This window comes from Bufo gargarizans, chromosome 2 (genome assembly GCF_014858855.1).
Source record: "Bufo gargarizans isolate SCDJY-AF-19 chromosome 2, ASM1485885v1, whole genome shotgun sequence".
Lineage (NCBI taxonomy): Eukaryota > Metazoa > Chordata > Amphibia > Anura > Bufonidae > Bufo > Bufo gargarizans.
Genome location: NC_058081.1, coordinates 655,808,545 through 655,829,552, shown reverse-complemented (window position 1 = coordinate 655,829,552; position 21,008 = coordinate 655,808,545). Strand labels below are relative to the sequence as shown.

Below are 21,008 nucleotides of genomic sequence, written 5' to 3'. Positions count from 1 at the left end.
AAGGTCTACACTGATTTTAAAACAGATGGGTAACTTACAACTACTGGGCACCAATGCAAAATCTCCAATGTAGCCCCAACATACCATGAGCCTGCTGTGATACTGGGTCATCTCATTTGGTAAAGGGGTCTTTAGGACCCCTTTAAAGAGTTGTCCCACAAATAATATCATGCAGTTTTCAAAAGAGCACCTGGATCTAAATAGTTTTGTAATTGCATGTAATAAAAATTGTATTAATAGGTACTGAGTGATTCAATTAAATCTACCTGTATAGCGCCACCTGCTGCCTGTTCTTTTCTAATTTCTCTGTCCTGCTCACTGAGGTGGACGCACATGCTCAGTTCCATCCTTCAACTGCCAATAGCTGCAGCAGACAGGACACGGCCTCTGAGAACGGACATGCCCCCTGAGCAGCCAGCTTGAAATAAATCTTGCAGAACAATTGGAGCAATGAATTGGGGATCTTTGGATTTATGTGAGGCATAGGTTGTCATGTAATGGATTATGTATGATTTTCATTTTTTACATTAATCATGGGATAATCCCATTAGGCACTGGGGACCAGGCTTGATTGCTACCTCTGTACCCCATACAGCTATGTCCCTGTTTACAACCAATCTGTTCAAATCTCGTCAATGAAAAGATCTGACATGACCATGCGATAAAAGGCAAAGGGAAGGATATTCCTTTTCGGGGAAAACAGACAACGCCTGTTATACCCGACATCCAATGGCTAAACTGCACCTGGTAGAAACAGCAACCTTGCAATTTTGGAATGGTCCATTATGTGCACATGGCAGCTCGGAAGCCGTACATCTCAATAATGTCAGATAAGTAAGTTAGACCTTTAAGTAACGAGCGCCAAAGGTTCATGGGTAGCCATAATACATTATTTTAATACAAGTGGAAGTGCTGCTCTTTATCTGTTGACTTCTGGGACCACCTAACAGTAACAGCGTGCACAGAGCTGGCGGGAGTCGGCCGCCCGTCCAAGACAGGAGCCTGCGAGGGGAAATTTATCAAAAGCTTGGTTTTGCTGGCACCGTTTCAAAGCATCTGCACATTTGCACAACAAACGGGTGATTTTGTTAAAAAACTGTGGGATTTATAGTCTTCGTGTTTTTGTTAATTCAGTGTTTCTCTTCAAGGGAGGAGTATATCTGCCAACGAGCGCTTGGTATACCTGAAGGCACTTATAATGCCGTACAGGTACTAATAAAAATGACCGCCATCTGCTGCAAGTGGAAAAATGCATATCTGAACTCACGCATGTATCCCTGGTACAACAGGAATTGGCGCACAATAATATATGAATTCTATGGCGACCAGATAAATGCGTCTTAAAGGGGTCCGGGCGGGTCATTAATAGAGGTCACTGAGCAAGGACTTAAAAATGGTTTTGAACCCAAGGCGGAAACAGGACAGAGGCCAATCTTCCAGGAGGCTGGGGTTAACCCATTTGTCGTCTTAAGGAGGAACTGATTTGCAGGATGTCAATTTGTAGGTCAATTATGGGCAAGCCTTTTCCTGGCACAGGAGAGTGCTGATGTGTGCGGCGGTGGGCAGACGCTTGGTAAACAGTGAGATATTTATGATGGTAAGTGCGCTTCAGATTTATGTCCTCTAATGAAAATGTGATGTGAATGACCAGCTCCATGAATCACCCGGAGATCTGATTACAGACTCGCTAATATCAGTCATTACATTGGCTGGGTCACAAACCAAAGATAAAAGTGGTACTTGTATTTTTCAAGGGAGTGATCAGCCTTAAAGCTAAATATCAATGTGCCGTGTTAAGCAAACTATACAAAGGATGATTTACATTTCCAAGATGGAGTATATTTAGAAGATATAAAGATGGGAACACTCCAGGCAATAGTGATATATGGTGCTATACCTATGGCAGGGTCTGAGAGGGTGGAGCATGGAATTCAAAGAATACTACAGAGACAGTCCCTGTGTCATGCCCCGCCCCTGCAGATCCAGCACTGAACATAAAAGAGACAGTCCCTGTGTCATGACCCATTCCTGCAGGTCCAGCACTGAACTTAACACAGCATATTAGTTTAACCTGGGGTCAGCATCGGACAGGCCCACCAAAGTACCACAGGATCCTCCATTGGGCCCAGGTTTTGATGAAATGGTGGTCCACAACGGTTCGGGTGAAAAATAAAACATTGGAAGGTGCCTTTAGAGAAAATCACTGCCCCTAGGATCTATTTCTTTTAGACATTATTGATTATATAGGAGTTGGGCCCAAGATCCTCTGGTGGGCCCCAAGGAGCCCCAGTCCCACACCACCTGGAGTTTTCCTACAACAGCCAAAGGTATTACATAGTGTCCAGGGTAGATCTCTACATCATTCTGATTTCTGCAGAACTCCTCGACTAGTGGAGTACTAAGGTGCTCTACTTGACTTACTTTAAGCAGAGTCTGTCAGCAGTTTTTATCCCTGAAAGCTGCTGACAGGGTTAGCTAGTTAAGGGCTAAAGATATTAAAACATACTTTAGTAAGCACTCATGTTCCTGTATGGCAGTGGTTCCTTCATGTGCAGTGATTGAGGGCTTCAAAATCCCTTACCTCTACTCTGAATAATGGCTCTAGCGTCCAACTAGGATCACTACAGCTGTCACTCAGAGCAGAGGAGGTGGGGGATGAGCTCAGGAAGCCTTCAGTTCAGAAAGCCCAGGACTCTGCACATAAAGGGACCGCCCCCATGGCACTTGTAAGCGCAGTGCCAGGGACATTAAAGCTTCACCTCTTTAGTCGTGCAAGAAACATAAGCACCCAACAACTACCGGGCCGAGGAGCCTGAGGGGGCCCGAAAACCCTTGTGCCACATAAGACACTGGCTTTATAGAAAGTGCATGCTGGTCAATTTATACCTCTGGCTGGAGGGAAGGGGTTAGGTCAAGAATTTGGCATGAGGAGGGTGCCCTTTCAATGTTTGCCTCTGGCAGCAGGAAGGCTATGTGCTCCCCTGCCCCTTGCCAACAAGCACTAAAGGAATGGGGGCTCAAGCTGAACTCTTGCACCAGGGCCCATGAGCCTTTAGCTACGCCCCTGCCAACAAGCATAGTTGTCAACCGTCCTGGATTTGCAGGGACTGTCCTGCAAATTTGGACCTTCCCAGGGCTAAATGGTCAGGGTTTATGAATCCCTGCCCATAAATGGGTGGTCTCACACAGTTTGGGGGTGTTCCTGGGTTGGGGGGAGCTAAAGGTCTACTTTTCTAATTTACTAGTGGGCAAATATGCCCAAGGTATGTTTAAACAGCTTTATCTCACACCTTTTTCATGGGTCAAAACTGCTGACAGACTCCCTTTATATGGTCTATTCACCAGCAATATGTGGGATTACAATCCAGTTTACTAACTGGCTCAATACATAAAAGCACCAATATAAACTAGCAAAAAGGTATTCCTAAAATATATGGCTAGTAACCACAGTGCCAGGGCATAATGGTTCATAAACATAAGCTTATAAAGCTTACAGTGTTTTCCCTAATTATCAATATGATCAGCATCTAACAATCAATCTCTGTTGCCCATAGCAACCAATCAGAGCTCAGCTTTCTTTTCTTAAGCTGCTCTGGAACAATGAAAGCTGAGCTCTGATTGGTTGCTATAGGCAACAAACACACTCAAACTTACTGTTCATTTTGATAAATAAGTCCTAGGGCCAAGGAAGTACAGGGTCCATTCATCTCATATACTATAAAACTAAACAGACCCTTATGTTTCTATCGCTAGAGTCCTTAAAGAAAACCGATGGCGGGCCTGTTTGTGATTGCGTTTGGGCCTTGATATTAAAGAACACAATGGGGAAGATTTACCAAACTGGTTTAAAGGAAAACTGGCTTAGTTGCCTATAGCAACCAATCAGATTCCACCTTTCATTTTCCAAAGGAGCTATGGAAAATCAAAGGCGGAATCTGATTGGTTGCTATGGGCAACTAAGCCAGTTTTCCTTTTCACCAGTTTGGTAAATCTTCCCCATTTTGTTCCATGACGTCATGAATAAAGGGGAGATGTCCTGCTGCATTTTTGGACTTTTTTAAAAAACTATTTGAAATTAAAGACTTTGTTTTTACAATGTGGATTTGCTTCTAAGGATCCGTGCACCGAGGACTGGCAAAGGCGGTGAGCCGATTGCATTTACTTTTTTGTGTAAAAACCGCATGTATTACAGAGGTTTTTTCCATACAAGATTTATCTGTCTATAGATTTAGGGCTCATACACACGGCCATGGATATTGGCCACATGCATTCCGCATTTTGCAGAATGGAAGGCCAGCCCCTAATAGAAAGCTCCTATCCAAGTCCGTTATGCGGGACATGTTCTATTTTTTTGCGGAACTGCCATGCGGACACGGCAGCCCCATTGAAGTAAATGGTTTCATACGGGCCACAAAAAAAACTGAACAGACATGGGAGAATAATAAGTTTGTGTTCATGAGCCCTTAAATGATAAATATTAGATTGCTGGAGATCGCACTGATCACTAGTACAAGGGGGTCCTCCTCACCACCACGTCCATGGTGAGGACATTGTATGGAGCAGCAGATGGGCCTATGAGCTGCTTTTCCGTACAACTCTATGGGAGTTATGGACACAGTCAACTGATAAATGTTCTTTGTGGGAATGTAACCTAGCACCTTGAGAGAAATTGTATCATCTGCTAATAAAAAAAAGAATAAACTCCACAAAAAACATCAAATAGACCACAAAACACTTCTTCTACAGCCTGTTTCATGATATTGTCTTGGCAAAATCAAGACTGTTGGCAATTATGCTGTATGGGGCCCAAAACGTCTGGTGGTGGCCCTGGCTGTATTCTTACATGTAGAATTTATAGTTGTGACTGCGGAAAATTAGGTGAAGAATACACAAGCACAGTGTGTACCTCTAGTTATGTCCTCCATGCACCAGGCCGCTATTTCAGTCATTTACATATAAAATATATATAAATATTCAAATCTGAAATCCTCAGGCAGCCTCGTCGCTCTACACTCTGCCTCTTAAAAATGGATAAAATCTAAGGCCGGATAATTGCTTGGAGATTTGAATGCTTGATTTTGTAGTAATGATTCCAAATGGTAAGTTGAAGATCTCCGCCTGGCACACAAAGCAGAGGGAACAATATACTGTAAGCATACAACACATCAAAAACTAAGAGAGTGGGCGCAAAAGTGCCAACTGATCGACCCTCCTATTTCCCAATCACCTAACAAGCTTCGTCGCTCCTTTCAAAGAGTTTTTTAGATGGACAATCCTACAATTTCGTTTGATCAGGACTTGTGTTCTTTTAGTCAATTTCATGGTTTGGCTCAATAAATAGCGGACTTTAGCTTCTACAAGGCTGCCTGTAATCTAACCTCACGGTATGGTATCATCAATTAATGGGGTTAGGTTAGTTTCACATCTGCATTTTTAAGTCCGGCATTCATAGCCAAATAGGGCCGTTTACCGCAGGACCCCATTTATTATAACAGGATCTGGATGGTTTTGGGCATGAGTGCACTCATACCGGAAACGGGCAAGATCCCCGTCAGATCCCATTGTACGCAATGGGCATCTGGTGGTGCATAGCCCTATTTGGCTATGACTGACAGGTTTAGAAATTCAAATGTGAAAGTATCCTTATCTCATGAAGATACTCCCTATACATGTAATCTGTTAGGGCATATAAACATCATACAGAGGATTCCCAACTTGGGACCACCCTCTATGAGCCAGGACAAAGATCTGCTCTGTACAAGTGACTCCCACTCTGGTGGACTCAAGATGTCCTTGTATTACATGGACGGCCATTAATCTGAATGGCCTCCATGTAATACAACATATTCCCTGCACACATACCTGGTCAACTGAGGCTTCCCAGGCCAAAAACAACTGTTCTGGGGGTGTTCTGGGATCAACATATTTATGGCATGTCCTCAGGATAGGTCGCCAATATCAGATCGTTCGGAGTTTGACTCACGATACCCCCGTCAATCTTGGAGGGCATGCAGTGTTTGTTTGAGTGCTGTAGCCTCTTCAGTCTTTACTTTGGTACCCTGACCTGCAGGCCATCTGCTAAGTAGCAGCGGTGCAGAACATTGCAGCTGGGTCTTATCCACTGAAAAGGGACTAAGTTGCAATAATCTGCACTGCCTTGAACATATGTGTGGCTTGCAAATAGATAGACTTTGGTAAACACTAAAGAAGCAGAAGATCCCACAAGAGCGTGGTGGCCCTTTAAAACAGCTAATCGGTGGTGGTACTCAGAGTCAGACCCCCACCGATCTGAGGATAGGCCATCAATATGCTGATCCTGGAAAAATTTGGTCAACTGGTTGACTGTTTTGGGTGACTTTACTTTTTCAAAAGGTTGATGTAAATGTTGGATGTCTTACAACTAAAAGTTTGATGAAAATGAAGAAAGGTGAAGAGAAGCTTAAGGGCTCATGCACACAACTGTATTGTATGCATCAACATGTTTTATCAGACTTCGGAAACACATTGGTGTTCTCCACAGAAGCATTACTTCTTGGGGGGGACTATATCCACACATGCAGTACCCATCAAAGCCATAAAAATTTCTTCCATGTGCATGAGCTCTAAGAGGAAGGTATAAGTGATGGAATTGTGGAAGGAAAGTAGAACGAAAGAGAAACAAGAAGACAGAGGGTGCCCAGGTAACACGCCCAAGGAGGCTTCATAGACCCTATTCTGATATGTAGAAGTAGGACAGGCACCTCTTACGTTTATTCGAGCTTGGTATTCTGCAGTCCCCACAGAGTTGCGTGCAGAACATCTGTACACACCCCCATCCAAAATCTGTGGACTGCTCACGTTCATGTAACTTATGGTGCTGCCATCTGAAGCAGTGTATTGATTGGAGCGGTGGCCTGAATCTCGCTGGATGGGTTCATCATCTAAGGTCCAACTTATTGTAGGAGGAGGAGCTCCTTTGGCAGAGCACATAAGAGAAAAGGGCTCCCCCGGGTTCATGACTTTTTCACTGAATGAAGAGAGTATACGAGGCGTCCCATCTGTAAGGACAAGAAGATGAGATTACTATTGCTATTTTGTGAGGTAAGGTGACGGTGTTTACTTGGATGCAATTACTTAGACATTGGCCAACGTGGCCTAAAGTATTGAGGAGAAAATGTTTTGCTTTACATGATATGAAGTACCGTACATCTGTGTCCACCTTCATACAAAAAGTTCTTGATAATAAATGTGGGCCTTTTCTGTAATTACTGATGTGTCCTTTCTTATCTATTTTTGCTCAACATATCCTGAGATGATAAGTTTGTGACGCTCTGTCAGGAGAAGTCTATGCCATATGCGTCTATGTGGGACCACCCAGTGGTTGCAATGTGCATTGCTGTCTGTTGAAGGTATTGCTAGCATGTTGCAATATTGTATTGAATTTCTATAGTGAGAGACTGGGAATCCCTGACAAAAATAGGGTGGACACATCTGTAGGATAATCTGAATATACAAAGACTTGCCATTATATGGAAAAACACTGTTGCTGGCACTGCACAGGCAGGGTCAGATAGGATTCATTGGGCCCACCAGAGAAAATTATTCTTGGGGCCAACATTTCATGTGATTAATAATATCTAATAGGTTTTAATTCAAAGAAATAGACCCTAGTGGCAAGTTAGTGCCTCCAATGGCAGCTCCAAATGTTGCTTTTCTCCTGGACCTTTGGGGCCCTTTATGGTATCAGACAATTGGACCACCAGAGGATCCTTTGGTGGGCCAGTCCAACAGTGTGCACAGGGGAACAAAAAGAGGTTCTGCTGCAGCTGGAATGTGAATTATAAGGAACAACAAATCCCCTACTAAATATTAGTATTCACCTCTGAGTTCAGTAATCTGTATATTTATTTGGTCATACGTTATATGGGTACTCTCATGTGATCTCATTTGGATAAACCATCACTTTTTGATACCTCTGGGACCACTATTGATCCTGAGAAGTAAGCGGCCACAGTGCTGATTTAAAGGGGTTGTCAGAATTGTCCAAAGTTTGATACTATGATAACATTACAGAAAAGCAATACACACCCACATGATCCCTCCCCACGGCTTCATGCATGGCGGCTACTATGACACCCCCGGGTTGTTTACTTGCCGAAATGCATGTACTTACAGGTGACTGCTGCAGCCAAGCACTTTCCTCAGCGGTATATGGCACGGGACCGCTGAGGTCATCACTGCTGCCAAGTCACATGGGTGCATATTTTTTCTTATTGTTATCTGATCCCAGTCCCTGAATAACTCAACCCCTTCAATAGATAAAATCTTGATATTAATCTTTAGTAGTTGCGCGGACAGAGGTCTTACTTACCTTCTAGCACCACGATTGCAAAGTCTTGGACAGTTTGTGTTTTACGGCTCCCGAAGCACTGATATGCCCCAGAGTGTATTTTTTGAGCGCTGCTTATGACAAGTGTTTCGTTATCTGTCCCTCGTATAGAAATGAACTCGTCAGCTTCGATGGGCTCTGTGTTCCGGTACCATCTCACAGTGTAGCCCGGTGATCCACTGATAGAACAGGACAGGATGACGGTACTGCCAATCCCTGTTTTCAGCTTCTTGGGTGTTAAAGTCACCCGGAGCTTTTCTGTGATGGAAGAGGAACCATGGAAGAAAGAAAAACAAGTATTTAGTAAATCAGACATGTAAGGAAAGCTGAGGAGTCCTCTTAAAAGGGATAGCTGAGTAAAAAAGCTTGGCTATCTCAGGCAGTCCCATAGGGCTGAAGGGAGCAGCAACGTGCATGCAAGACCGCCGCTCTATTCAAACAGGGACGCAACGGCCAACGTTCTCATGATCAACTGTGGTTGGCCTCCTGGCGATCAGTCAATTACCGTATTCTGTAACCTGTGGGCAGGCGATAAGCTGTCCTAATGGGACAACCCTTTAAAAAACTTCTCCGCTTTACACAATCCCTACCTTGACAAGGGTTCCTTGACAAATAAGGAGATCACAATGTGTCCTGCTGGGACCCCCACCAATCAGCTTTAGGCCTCTTTCACACAACAGTTTTTTTTTTTCCGTTTTTTGCCGCTTTTTGCGTTCCGTATATGGAACCATTCATTTCAATTTCAATTTTTTATTGAAAATGTTATGCCCTGACCAATTTTTTCTATGTAATTACTGTATACTGTATATGCCATACGGAAAAACGGAATGGAAAACAGAACAGAAACAGAAACAACGGAAACAAAAAACAGAACAATGGATCAGTGAAAAACAGACCGCAAAACACTGAAAAAGCCATACGGTTGTGTGAAAGAGGCCTTAATCTGAGGAGAAACCACCTGGAAATAAGTGTTCAGTTTCCCTGCAGTGCCTCCACAGGGGAAACAGAGCATTACACAATGCCCATTGAAATCAGTGGTACAATCTTTGTAACCGCTCTCCACTTTGGCCAAGCGATAATGATCCTTAATTAGGGACCCTTTCAATAACTCAGAATTTCCTACTACTCTATAAGTCAATGTCTGACCCCTTAAAGGGGTTTTCTGGGGCTAACAGAGTAGATGAAATGGGTTTTCTAAACTGAGCAAATCCTTTCACTAACTAACCAAACAAAAACTGAACACATATAACCAAGGTTTTAAAAATAAAACCCAAACAATAGCTGAGCTTTTTGTAATGCAACTGATTTTCCCATCGGAAACATCCTCCATGGATTCCGCAGCAGAAAATATGAGGCTGATCCTTGGATTTCTGTTGCATATTTGCAGTTTGTTATGCCGTAGATCAGCCCCATACAAATGGAATCTGTTTCAGTAAGTGGCATGTGAGTTCAATACTGATAGCCTATGCTCAGGATAGGTCATTATTATCTGAATGGTGGTGGTCCAACACCTGACACCCCCTGGCCAATCAGCTGTTTGAAGAGGGTGCGGGGCTCTGGTGAGTGTTGCGGCCTCCTCACAGCATACCAAGCACAGAGTCGTACATTGTATAGTGACTGTGCCTGGTACTGAAGCTCAGCCCCTTTCACTGTGACCAAGGAACATGACGTCACTGGCCTAGAAAGAGCCAAGGATGGTCGAACAGCTGATTGGTGTGGGTACCAGGAGTCAGACCCCCACCGATCAGATACTGATTACTTATCCTTAGGACTTGTCATCAATTATTGAACTCCCAGAAAACCCCTTTAAAATCTACAACTGTATGAACGGCAGAGCAGATTTACCGATATAACAAGACATGGAATCTGCATGAAAATGTGGACGTGCTTTTGAAGAAATACCTTCTAAGGAAGGAAGGACAATGAGCATATTTTAAAAATCACTCATAAGAATGTTCTTCTAAGAAGCCACCACATAACAGCTCCCTTTAACCTGAACTGTGATTTTACCTCGACGTGCCCCCCTCTTGCCCTCGTTAACACAGTATCTGCCAGACTCTGTGTAAATGCCACTGAACAATATCACACTTGTCCTAGTCCTCCTTCCTGTCCTGTCATGATCGTTCACACACATTGACGCCATGATGTGCCCTCCAGTAAAGCAGATAAACTTGTCGTTACTTGGCCGGACATGTAGACTGTCACTTGGACAGGTGGTATCATGTACGATATCCCACCTATTAGATAAATCCCTAAATAAAATATCCACTAGAAACTGCTTTCCTTTAAAGCAACCAGACACTGATACAGCTACGCAGTGCAAAACGTCACACTGAAGTATACCAGTATATCCAAGCTATAGGGTGACCTTACCTATGATGGTCAACATGCCGGTGACTTCCGCAGAACCAAAGCTGTTTGTGATTTCACAAATGTAGGTTCCGCTGTCTTCTAGACGTAGGTCTGTCATACTCAGACCTGTAGAACGTTTACTCCAACGACTGTCTGAGGGAACAGGGCGGCCATCTTTAATCCAACGAGAGGCCAGGTTTGGGTATCCTGAGGCAATACATGGTAGCTCCACTTTATCCCCAACGAAAACCTCATGGGATTGGAACCCATCGAGGAGAATGGGGACGGACTCAGCAGGCTCTGTGGAGGAAATAACCAAGAGGTGTATTGTACGGTGGATATTAATGGGAATATATGGAGACATTTTTCTGATATTTGTCATTAGAAAACACAGGGGACTCACCTGACACTATGAGACGCGCTCCATTGCTCTGTCGCGTCTCTCCACTGTACCGATGTCTGGTGATGCAGCGGTAAGTAGATAGGGCATCCTCCTTCTGGACATCAAGGATGTAAAGGGCACCGGATGGTGAGGTGACAAATCTCCCCTCTAAGAGAAGGCAAAATGGAGAACATTACTAATCTTACTAGTACTGGTTCTTATTGAGGAGATTCTGTTAAAATGAAGGAGTGTTACAGGCAAAGCTCCATGGGAAAATATGCAAATTAGCTCTCTTCCAGGAGCCCAGAAACCCGTCCAAAATTTTGATATCGTAAACTCAGACCAGAGAGTCCATCGCTGTGGCTCAGGCTGCATGATACATTCGGTGCACCTTGCTAGAGGTTAGACACCTATTGGTTGGCTGACTTTGCAGCAAAGTTTTCTGCCAATTTTGGCACAATGTGGTGCATGTTTTCATATTATAATCCATGCCCCTTTCCGCTAAGCCTTATCCCTTCTGCTCTAAGCCATGCCACCTTGTCCAATAAGGAGCAAAAAGTGTCTAAAACACATCATAAATGTAGTGCAAGGCATGGACGCCAGTTCTTGGTGCAAACTGAGCGAGAGTTCTGAAGCATTTATCTTAGTGAATCTCTCCTTCTCTCTAGTGCCACTTATCGTAGGCGTAAGTCAAAGTCTGATCCTTCAAAAGGGTTTTCCTGCGTATTTTATACTGATGACCTGTTCTCAGGATCGGTGGGGATCCAACTCCTGGCATCCTGTGCCGGTCAGCTGTTTGAAGAAGCCACGGCGCTCCAGGGAGTGAAGCGGCCTCTTCCTAAGCCTTCAGTCACATGGCCTCCGTAACATTCAAGTGCATGGGGCTGAACTGTGATGTCAAGCACAGCCCCTATCCAATTGTCAGTGCTATGCTTGGTAAGCCGCGAAGAGGCTGTGGCACTCCTCAAACAGCTGAACGGCACGGGTGCCGGGTGTCAGACCCACCAATCACATACTGATGACCTATCCTAAGGACAGGTCACCAGTAGAAAACACTCAGAAAACCCCTTTAATGAACCCTGCAACAGGACTAACCCTATACATAATAGGAGGCCACAAATCACAGCACCCCACACATACATGAGGATGATGCTCAGTTTAGATGGTCGAGATAGGAACTGATCTTGAATTTAAACTTGACCAGCCCCGGAAGGATTTAGGAGAAGAATTCAGAAACTTTCTACACTCTATCAGTTTAGAGAAGTACGGTACATGAAAGAGTAAGGAATTCAGGAATAAACAGGTTTCAGTTGCTGATCATTAGTCGAGTTGTCATTCATTTCCCCCTTCAGCCAATGTCAGCATTGCAAGTGCCAAACCTGTCACCTACACAGTCTTTTAATTGCACAGTCTGGCGGCTTTTAAATACAGGCCTTATGTACAGCATGCAGCATTATGTAATGCACAGAGCTCAATCTGCCAGACACTATTTATAGAGAGCACTGCCTGACTGCTACTTATGGCACAGGGTATATATACCGTAGGTATCTGTCACCACTGATCTGTGCACCTCCATAACGGTTCATATACACAGTACCCATAAAACAGTTCATACAAATGTCACATTTTATTTTAATCTTTTGTCCTTATCTGCCACACATGATCGTCTGCATCTAATCACTGGTGTATTAACCTCCTGTCCATATGGAATATTAAGGGCATGTAGAAGTCATGGGGGGTAGATGAATTCTAGGTGTCCTTATATTACAATGATAGCCATTTGTAGTGCCCTGGAGCAAGGGTACTTTGGACTATGGATGTCTGTGGACATTTGCTCCTTTTGATACTATGCAAAGTCATTAACTCACTACTTTATTGCTCTTTAATGGTTTAACTTGCACTGAGATTTATGTAGTTATTTGTACTTTTCACTGATTTATATTGTTGAACTGCATTTTATATGTTAATTGTACTGTATCCTGTTCATTTTCACTGTTATTGCACCATATTTGCACTGCACTGTGGAAAGGGTTAATACACAGTCATCTAAAACAAAAACAAAGACTTTGGGACTTTCTACCTATGCACTGAGATGTTAGAAACCATACACAGTTAAGCCTCATTCACACGTCCGTGCTCAATTCCGCGAGCAGGTGGTCAGTGATGCATCTGTGAAGTTGTCCGTGAAGGATCCGTGTTGGGTCCGTGTGTCCGTTTTTTTGCTGTCCGTGTTACATCCGTGTTTTCACTGACACTGAACAGCTGAAAAATAATTTTCAAAGCATCTCTTCTTAATGATCCGTGAAACACGGATGCAACATGGATGGCATCTGTGTTGCATCCATGGTTTTCACAGACCCATAGACAATAATGGACGCGATGGATCCGTGAACACGGACAAAATAGAGCATGCTTCCGTGCTAAAAACACTGACCCACGGACCGTGCTAAAACACTGATGTCTGAATACACGCATCTCCGTGGAGAAGACGTACAGTACACATCCGTGAAACACTGTTGTGTGAATGAAGCTTTACTATAAGGGACTATGCAAAGTTTTGGAGGGGACAAAACAGACACACTGACCTTTCGACTGTCTGGTTTAGCTATTTTGTTTATGGCTGAAAAAACTGCATTCCCATTGACTTGTATAGAAACTGCATTAATGACCATAAAAAGACACTGAGATGGGGAAACTGAGCCACAGCCGTCTGACCAGGACACCAGCCAGAAGACTAAGCTACAGACCTTGGGCCACCAGCCTTTGGCCAGGGTACCAGCCTTCTGAGAGACAGAGGGACAGCTAGTTGAGGATTTTCCTCAGCATGGAACCTTCTTCTGCCAGGATGGAGACTGGAGAACCCAGCTCAGTGCATTGCCTTGTTTACTGCAGACCCTGACTCTCTGGACCTATTTTCCATTGAGGTGCACCACGCCTCACCATCCCCTTCAGAGAACAGAAACACGTGGTAACAACTCAACAGTGTTCCTGGACCCCATGTAGCGTTGGGACCAACCCAAACCTGACCTGACCACACATCTGAATGGCCACCATGTAATACCACATGAAAACGTTCTTTTTTGTAGAAAATCCATATGTAAACTGTAAAATCGCGGACTTCAAGAAGACACTATTGATATTGAATTAACACTTATGTTTCGGCCAAAAATATGTGTCTCCTTCCTTGTGTGAAGGAAGGAGGGTGAACGGCTGCCAGACATCTTGGGTACTGCTAACAGAAACTGACCAGGGAAAATCATCCCCTTCCAAATCAATCTGTCTGCGAGAGCAGAAGCAAAAGCGTGTCCGACAGCCCTACATTAGATTGTCAGATTACCCAGACTTTTTCTAGGATGGAAACAATTATTTTATTTACGCTTCACAGAAATGGGGTAATTAAAATCGGAGCCGAGCGCCGTTGTATAAAATACCTGAGGAGAAAGCCAATGACTCAACCGGAAGCAGTAGGGACCTAGAGGTCTCAGAAGGGGGTCTCCAGGGCCGTTCTCAGCCTTTAGGTGTAGTTCTCTTTTAATTACTAGTTAATCAGGTAGCAGCATCTCTAAATGTATGGAACGCCGCTGACAGTCCCATGGATGAAGGTCCAACCCAAAATGAAATGTGATCAAGGAGGTCTATGTCCCATTTAGGTTACACTTTCAAGCCTTCAGTCCTTCAGGCTGATCATATAACGATAATCATTATTTCATGTTCTGCTTGTCACCGGCAGAAAACTTGTGGAGAGAAAGAGATTAATGAGGGGAGATGATGAAGGGTCAGCAATGTCTCACGCTGTCATTTGGATTTTTGTAGCGAGAACGGGGACGTGCACATGAAGGAGGCATTACACAGACTGTATATATGGAGTACGTTCCCAAATCACAAAATCTTTAACATATCCCAGATACAGTCATTGAAGGGGTTGTACCAAAACTGACACAGATCGGACATAAGTGTATCATCAGTGGGGGTCCGACTGTTGGGACCCCCACAATTACGAGGAGTCCTGTCCCCCACCCCTGTTTGAATGGAGTAGGGGTTGAGCATGCACGCTACTATCCCGGAATCCGAAAGAATATTCTACGAAAGTGCTAAAGAGATTGAATAAAGAACAGGAACATGGGGGAAAATTTACCATAAACCAGCGTAATCCTCTGAGCTGACGGAGGACACGCCTAATTTATGACAAGGCACACTCTTTGTTATACATTAGGTGCATCCTCTGGCAGTTAGTGCTCCTAGACTGAAATCTACAGCAGCTCCGAGCTGCTGCAAATTTCAGTCTTCTTGTATGCCAGAAAACTCTCGTGAAAGAAGACGGAGAGATAAAATGATAAAAATAACAAGATAAAAATGGCTCCACCCCTCCCCATCTTCGCTACGCCCCCTTTTCGAGGGTGGCGTATAAACGGCACTTGCAACAAAATTAGTCACAAGCAGCGTTTAAAAATTCACAAACACAGGTTGGGGGGGGGATAGTAAATCCCTCCCCCTATAGGCCTATATTTTGTGATTAGACCATGGTGTTGGGGGCAGCCATCTTGCCTGAGCTGTTGTTAACAGCATTTAGAGATATGCTTTACGGCAGTCACTATGGACCATAGGCCCAACAGACTAGAGGGAACCTCATTGACTCCTATGAGAGACTCTTCTAGGCATGCTCTGTGCCCTGTGCAGAGGTCATTGTGCAGAAAGGGAGTAGATAAGCTGTGTCCATCCCCTACTGTGAATGGTAGATCCTGCAATATTTAGGTTACCTGTCATTGTAATCCTGTCTGGGAAGATATTGAGATGCCTGCTAAAAAGTGATTTGTACAGACCAGAAAGTGGTGCCTATTAGTGGTCAGAGCAAAAACTGGGTGATTTTAGATTATTTATTTTTTTAACGTATAAACAGTGCCACAGAGTATTTACAATAAAACCACCACAATTCTTTAAAAATATCTATATCATTAAAGGGCTTATCCGACCCCTGAAATGCCCCCCCCCCCCATATACCTGGGCCCCTCACACAGAATGTGCTTACCTTGCCCCCCGCCACCCGTGTCACCTCTGAACCCCGCACGGCCACCGCTGCATCTCCTCGTGCGCAGATGAAAACATCCGGCGTTGGTGGGGCAGCCAATAGCAGGTGGTGACAGGGATGAGCCTCCCTATCATCACCCACGATGCTAGGGAGGCTCGTCCCTGTCACCGCTTGCATCCCCCACGCCGGATGTTTTCATCTGAGCACGGGGAGATGCAGCGGTGGCCGTGCGGGGTTCAGAGGTGACACGGGTGGCGGGGAGCAAGGTAAGCACATTCTGTGTGAGGGGCCTGGGCATATGAGGGGGCATTTCAAGGGTCAGGTATACCCTTTAATAATAGGCCATATTCTGATGACACATTCCCTTTAACCAGTCACTGTGCAAAGGTCCTCCTGCAGAACAGACCGGAGCCAGGCTCTGACACATACATTACTGTCCACATTGCTGCTTGTGGTACCAAGAACTAACGTCATCAGAAAGTGACTCCGGGGTATTGACCTGCGTAGTGACCATCACTCATGGAAGACCACAGTGGGAGCACAACATGTGAGGTCTTTAATAAACTTCCTGTGCACAGTCCCGGGGGACTATTCAACAATATAATCCAACCTTTCTATGGGGGAAAATGGCTTCTCTTTCAGGAAGGAGATTACACAGAGAATGATAGAGCGACTCATTAGGCTGCAAAGATTAGGCAGAGAAGTCATAGCTCCAGCTTCGGTAAAGCCGCTTATCCTTTGGCTACTCAGAAATCAGCTGTAACTGCTTTCACACGTGCCACTTAGCGCTAATTCTAATGATATATGACATCCTAAAAGACACGGCAGAAACCTGTGTCCTCGGTCCTGCAACCTCAGACCTGATGCGCCGCGCCAATCTCAGGCACCACGTGAAGGTGTTTTATGCCTAAATTCAAGCTAATATTTTAGCGTCTCTTGTTGCTTCCAAAAACATTCCTTCCGTAGAAACCTGCCCAAGTACGACTTATTATAGTCCCATACTAAAAGCTTTGGAGAGCCACATCAATAAGGCTCCAGCGCGGATGCATTAGAGATCCGATCATTTCCATAATGTATTAATACAGCAGTCTGTGCCCCATTCACATATTTCAGGTCTGGATGATGCACGCTTTGTGGGGGTTGTGTCAGGAAACATATTCTACACTTTTCAAACCAGCGCCTGGATCTGAATACTTTTGTAATTACATATAATAAAAAATTTAGTATAGCCAGGGAGCTATTCAATAAAATGTATCTGTATAGCGCCACCTGCTGTTTTGTTCTTTTACTTATTTTTTGTCTGTCTCACTGAGCTGGTCGAACGTGCTCAGTTTAAATCTTCAACTAACACCAGCCATATGTTCTGTTAGAAGCTGCGGCAGTTACAAGTAGAGAGCTGCAGCAGAAAGGACATGCCCCCTGAGCTGCAGCAAAAAGGACATGCCCCTGAGCTGCAGCAGAAAGGACATACCCACTGAGCTGCAGCAGAAAGGACATGCCCCTGAGCTGCAGCAGAAAGGACATGCCCCTGAGCTGCAGCAGAAAGGACATGCCCCTGAGCTGCAGCAGAAAGGACATGTCCCTGAGCTGCAGCAGAAATGACATACCCACTGAGCTGCAGCAGAAAGGACATGCCCCTGAGCTGCTGCAAAAATGACATACCCACTGAGCTGCAGCAGAAAGGACATGTCCCCTGAGCTGAAGATAATCTGGATGCAAGCAGGATGCAAGCAGTTACTAAAACAGACAGGTCAGGAGAGGCTCCTCTTTACAGATTATGGTAAAAGTGAATCCATCTCGGACTTTAAGGGCTTGTTCACACGAATGTAAGGGCTCAGTGCCCGTGCTGTGGACTGCAAATTGCGTTCCGCAATGCACAGGCACTTGAATAGGGATGGCAATACGGCAACGGAGGGACAACGGCCGTGTGAATGAGCCCTAAGAGTAGGGATCATGCGGAGTGCCACTGCATTACTGAGAAATTCTCCCGCCTATAATAATGACTTTTGATGAAGCACTTAAGATTTTCTCCAAATGAATCTGATAGAAAAAATTATTTATGTATGAGGCATACGGTACACAGTAGGGTCCCCAGCTATTTTGGGGGTACCATATTGTGGCTCCGCATGACACGTAATGTGGCGGTGTACACGAGGCCTTTAAGGATGCATTAATATACATGATAAAACAAGATCGCTAAAGTAACAGATCCTCAGCTTTTACCTGGGAGCATTCTGATAATAACGTGTAGGACTGCGGGAAATTATGCGGAATCGGAAACTGACGTAAATCCCACAGGTCAATATTGTAACGCTTTCATCAGCAAAAGTGGAATTGAGCCAAATTCACATCAACTTATGAATTTGGCAAATCTCAGATACAAATTGTATCCTATTGTGTCCTATTGTGTCTGGTATACCATGCAACAGTTTAAAGGCAATGTGTCATCAGAAAATTACCTAATTTTTAAATTGTGCTTTTGTAGAAAACTTTTTTTTTTTTGGTAAGTTTTTCCACGTGACTTTCAATATTTAATATTTTTTTAATATAATCCTGCAATTTTCACACTGGCCACTAGGCCTAACAGTGTCGGACTGGCCCACCAGAGTACCAGAGGATCCTGTGGTGGGCTCAGGCTCTGATACCATGGTGGGCCCCAAAGGTCCAGAGAAAAAACAACATTTGGAGCTGCCTTTAGAAACAATAAATTGCCACTAGGGTCTATTTCTTTAAATCAAAACCTATTAGACTTTATTGATGATATGGGGGTTGGTCCCCAAGAATAATTTTCTCTGGAGGGCCCAAGGAACCCCAGTCCGATCCTGAGTCCTGATAATATGTCATGATTTATAGCAGTCATCTCATTATCACAACAGGCAAGATTACAATGACAAATAACACATCTGTATAGATAACACCAGGGGCACAGAAATCACTGGGCCCCATAGCAAGAATCTGAATTGGGCCCCCTAGCCCCGCCCACTATCCACCCCTGGCCCATCCCACCTTCTGTCCTGGCTCTTCCCCCTGTCACACCCCCATTTGCCAATAAAGAAATGTATACATGACCTACTGAAACCGTTAGGGATCAAAAATTTTTTTTTAATTATTATTACCCACTTTGTAGCAGTAACTAAAAAAAGTATACACATTTTTTCAAAGGTTTAATTTATTTTTACACTATTTACACATAAAAAACCTATACATATGTGGTATCATTGTAATCGTACTGACCCAGAGAATGAGGGGCACAGGTCGTTTTTTTTTTTACAAAACCCGTAAAACGTGAACGGAAAAATAAAAAAGTTATGGCTCAAGGAAGATAGGGAAGAAAAAAGAAAATGTAAAAATGAAAAAAACTCTGGTATCCTAAAGTGGCCCCATTATGCCCCCCAAAATGCTCAGGCACCGGATACAGATAATACTTATGCCCAATAGGGAGGGGGGTGCAGCCAATAGCAGGCCGTGTTGGAAATGAACCTCCCTAGCGTCACCCGCGAGGCAAGGGAGGCTCGTTCCCATCGTGGCCTGCTATTGACTGCCTACCATGTCGCCAGATGTTTTCATCTGCGTGACGGGACAGAGGCAGTGGCGGCTGTGCGGGCATCAGGAGCAATGCGGGTGCTGGGGAATAAATGAGGTGCCCGGGCATTTTGGGGGACATTTAACTCCTTGCTGCTGATGTTACCAATCATATTTCCTGATGAGTGATGTTCTGGGGGGGGGGATCCTGTAGGCTCATAGAGGACTCAGGTGTACAGTGTGCTTACCAGCCCCCCCCCCTGGTGGGGGAAGGGGGGTAAAGGGGGGAGGAGTAGGAGGAAAGCACACTGTCCTCCTGAGTAATCTATGAGCCTACAGGGCGCCCAACCTTTTATGAAGTCTGCTGGGGGGGGCTGCACTCACTGGTTGATAACTTGAAGTTGAACTGATACCGGGCAGCACGTGAGCGCAGAGAACTGCCACGCCGGGTGCGCGCCTCTGTGTGTGCTTGAGCGGCCAATCAACAGTAGGATCTTTGCACTGCTAAAAGCTGATTGGCCAGTGTGAAATGCAGCAGATGCAGGACTAAGGAGCTCGCAGTCCGGATCAGATGGAGCAGAGGTCAGACAGGAAGGGAGCCAGGAGGGGTCGCGTGCGCGTCAACCAAGGTGCTGGGATGGGCGGTTGTTGCTGGAGGCAAAAGGCAGAAAGTGTTAATATATTTTAGGCCTAGTGGCCAGTGCAAAAACTGCAGGATTTTAGTTTTTTTTATATAGATAGTGACATGGAGAATGTTTTAAAAAAATCACAAAAAATTATTTAAAAACGTGTTTAAAATAAAAATGTGACTTAAACATTAGGTTATGTTCTGAGGGCACATTCCCTTTCAAGGCTATGTACACCTTTAGAGGCAATTTTTTTAATTAGTGCTTTGTACTCATTATGAGCTAAAAATTATTTTTTCAATTGTCTCTTATTAAAAATATGGAGTCCTTTTCTCTGTACATAGCTTAGATGCTCTTTTAGAAGGATCAGAATTTTCTCTCTTTTCTGTCAGTTGGGGAGCTGACAGGACTCCTTATCTCTGCTCTCTGACATTATAAACACTCATTATAGCTCAGTTCTTAAGAATGTGGCTTAATTAAGTGTTTATGTCTTCTTAGTAATTTAGAGATAAGGTTTATTAGATGACCGGCACAAAGTGAAAGGAGGAATACGCACAGCTATAAAAACAGTTAACCCTTTGTGACAGAATGGCTCAATATTTTTAATAAAGACCAATTGAAAAAATTATTTTTAGCCCCAAATGAGCAAAGGTGTACATAGCCTTTAAAGGTGGCCACGCACCTTAAACCACTATCGGCAAAATACTTGTTTGACCAACAGGTATTATTCCC

General features: G+C 44.3%; 1 protein-coding gene across 2 annotated transcripts in view; it reads right to left on the bottom strand.

Moving 5' to 3' along the window:
* Window positions 1-21,008, bottom strand: part of DSCAML1 (DS cell adhesion molecule like 1) — a 174,721-nt gene that overhangs the window by 44,372 nt on the left and 109,341 nt on the right. For both annotated transcript variants that reach the window (XM_044278433.1, XM_044278432.1), the window contains exons 3-6: window positions 11,124-11,270; window positions 10,742-11,020; window positions 8,351-8,626; window positions 6,741-7,037 (exon numbers count right to left, since the gene is read on the bottom strand). In XM_044278433.1, the coding sequence (XP_044134368.1) occupies window positions 6,741-7,037; window positions 8,351-8,626; window positions 10,742-11,020; window positions 11,124-11,270 (999 nt within the window). The remainder of the gene's footprint in view (window positions 1-6,740; window positions 7,038-8,350; window positions 8,627-10,741; window positions 11,021-11,123; window positions 11,271-21,008) is intronic.